Genomic DNA, 2,157 nt, shown 5'->3' on the forward strand with positions numbered 1-2,157 from the left:
GTCACACCCTCCGGCCACGGGTCCGTCCAGCCCAGCGTCCTGCCTCCAGAAACCTCCGGGAGAGGATGCCTTGACGTGGCAGCCGTGAATTTCTCGGCCATCACCCTCCACAAGGTGTCAAACACCTTTCCTGAACAACGCGGCTTCACACCCGTGTTAAGCACTCGGCACAAAACGGTGCTTGTGAGGAAGCCCACGTCGTCACCTCGCGGCTGCAGGTGTTTCTTCCTCCGTTTACGTTTGATGGCACAAGTGGGGTCAGAGAAGGAGCCCAGCCGTGAGTACAGGACGGAGATGGCCGGTGCAAGGAGGGAGGGACGGGGCCTCCCGTGCTCTGCGCTTGGGGCAGCATCGGCTGCCAGGCGCTCGCATCGCCCACGCGGGTGGGAGTGCAGCTCTCCCATTAATTTCCCAGGACTTACCTATGCACCAGAACGGGACCCAAAAAAAAGCTATTCTGGAGGAACGTCCCGTGGAGAGTTCTCCTAGAATAACTCTTTCTGGGTAATGATTAAAAAAAGCTGAATTTGAAACATAGGCAAACTCTAGTCTCTCTTAATCCCACGTCTGTCAGGCACTTGGGTTTAGTGTAAGGCTGCGTAACACGGATATTTGAGGTTTTAATGCCACTTTCCAGGTGAAAACCTTAGGGAGCCCCTGGGAGAGCCCTTCCTCGTGCCTTCACCACGGAGTCTTGGCTGTCGGTCTGAACTGATGACGAGGACATCCTTGTCACCAGATGACCAGCTCTATCCAGGGTCACTTGCCTCCCTGATTCCTCCGTAAGGCAGGCCTGGTGAACGCCTATTGCTTTGGAAAGTATTAGCACTTATCTCCCTTTTACAGAAAAAGTTAAGATTATTTTAAATATTTCTTGTGGTGAAATAGCAACGTGATTAAAAGCATTTCGTAATCTGCTCCCAACTTTAAAGCTCTATGTACAAAAACCAGTGCAATATGTTTCGCTCCTGAGAAAACTTTACATAAACGTTTTCTCAGAGAGCGTAGGTGCATAAATTCCTCCTCATCCCTACCACGCACGTATTGTTTAGGGTCTCTCCCACAGAGCAGCATAAATACTACTCAGACCCAAAGCCTAATGCCCGTGTGGTTTTTCTCTCTGCAGAGGCTCTGGCATGAAGCGCAGGGACATGGAGCAGAGCCCGATGACAGCCAGGCTCACGGCCGTGCAGACGCCCATCGACCCGAGAGTCTGCAGGGAGGAGGGAAGCAGCGGGGTGGGCAGGAGCCGGTCGTGGCGCTCGGCCATGTCCATCATGATGGCCTCCATCTGGAAGTGCGTGCTGATGATCCCGCACACGTGGAAAACCTGGTGGCTGTGCCCTGCAACAAAGCCAAGAGCACTCACCAAGAGACGCCTTGGGCTTCATTAAAACACCACCGCGAGGGCTCGGCAGACCTTCCGCATAGCGTCCGTTGCCTCTGGGCATCGCATTTTTAAATATTTATTCTACTAATTTCTGTGGCTTTTATCATCACGCCACCAGAGCACAGAGAACTTCCTTTCCAAAATGCAGCTGGCTGTAATGGAAGCGAGGGACGTGCAGCCCGCTGCTGCGATCCCGACAGACACGACGTGCTAAGGAGCGCTGTGCTTGTGCCCAGCATGACGGGAGGAAGCGGGAACACCCCGCTGCGGCCAGGACTGCCACCTGGTCTCCTTGGTGGCTGCTCCTGCAGTGCCCTGACATGGCACTGCAAAGCACCGCCATGCCGCAGGTGAGGGGTTTTTTGCATGAGAAACGAGTGCTTTGCGGCCACGAAACCCTCTGTGAAACATTTGGGAAACAGCGTGCTTCCGGAGCCGCTCCCGCTTCACCTCGGCAGGACTGCTGTAGCTTGTATGTAAAACTACATTTGGGATTTCCAGCAGGGAATATACTATAACCTCCAGGAGTCACTGATGCATTAATGTGCTTTTTTTTTTTTTTTTTCCTGAAAATAATGAGAAAAAAATGCCAGCTCACCCTTTCGGCACTTACCAATATAGTCGAAGTGTCCTGGGGCAAGTCGCTCCGGCAGATGGCTAGCGAAGATGAAGCAGGTGAGGAAGGCGAAGACGGTGTGCTTGTAGTGGACCAGGATCGCGGCCTCCGTGCAGCTCTCCACCGCGCACAGGTAGAACTGCAGCCACCG

General features: G+C 53.5%; 1 protein-coding gene across 1 annotated transcript in view; it reads right to left on the reverse strand.

Moving 5' to 3' along the window:
- Positions 1 to 217: 217 nt before the first annotated feature.
- PAQR5 (progestin and adipoQ receptor family member 5) overlaps positions 218 to 2,157 on the reverse strand; it is an 8,852-nt gene continuing 6,912 nt past the window's right edge. The window contains exons 8-9 of the mRNA XM_009647283.2: positions 2,004 to 2,145; positions 218 to 1,344 (exon numbers count right to left, since the gene is read on the reverse strand). Of these exons, the coding sequence (XP_009645578.2) occupies positions 1,097 to 1,344; positions 2,004 to 2,145 (390 nt within the window). The 3' untranslated portion in view covers positions 218 to 1,096. The remainder of the gene's footprint in view (positions 1,345 to 2,003; positions 2,146 to 2,157) is intronic.

Source organism: Egretta garzetta, unplaced genomic scaffold (assembly GCF_000687185.1).
Source record: "Egretta garzetta isolate BGI_Z169 unplaced genomic scaffold, ASM68718v1 scaffold331, whole genome shotgun sequence".
NCBI lineage: Eukaryota > Metazoa > Chordata > Aves > Pelecaniformes > Ardeidae > Egretta > Egretta garzetta.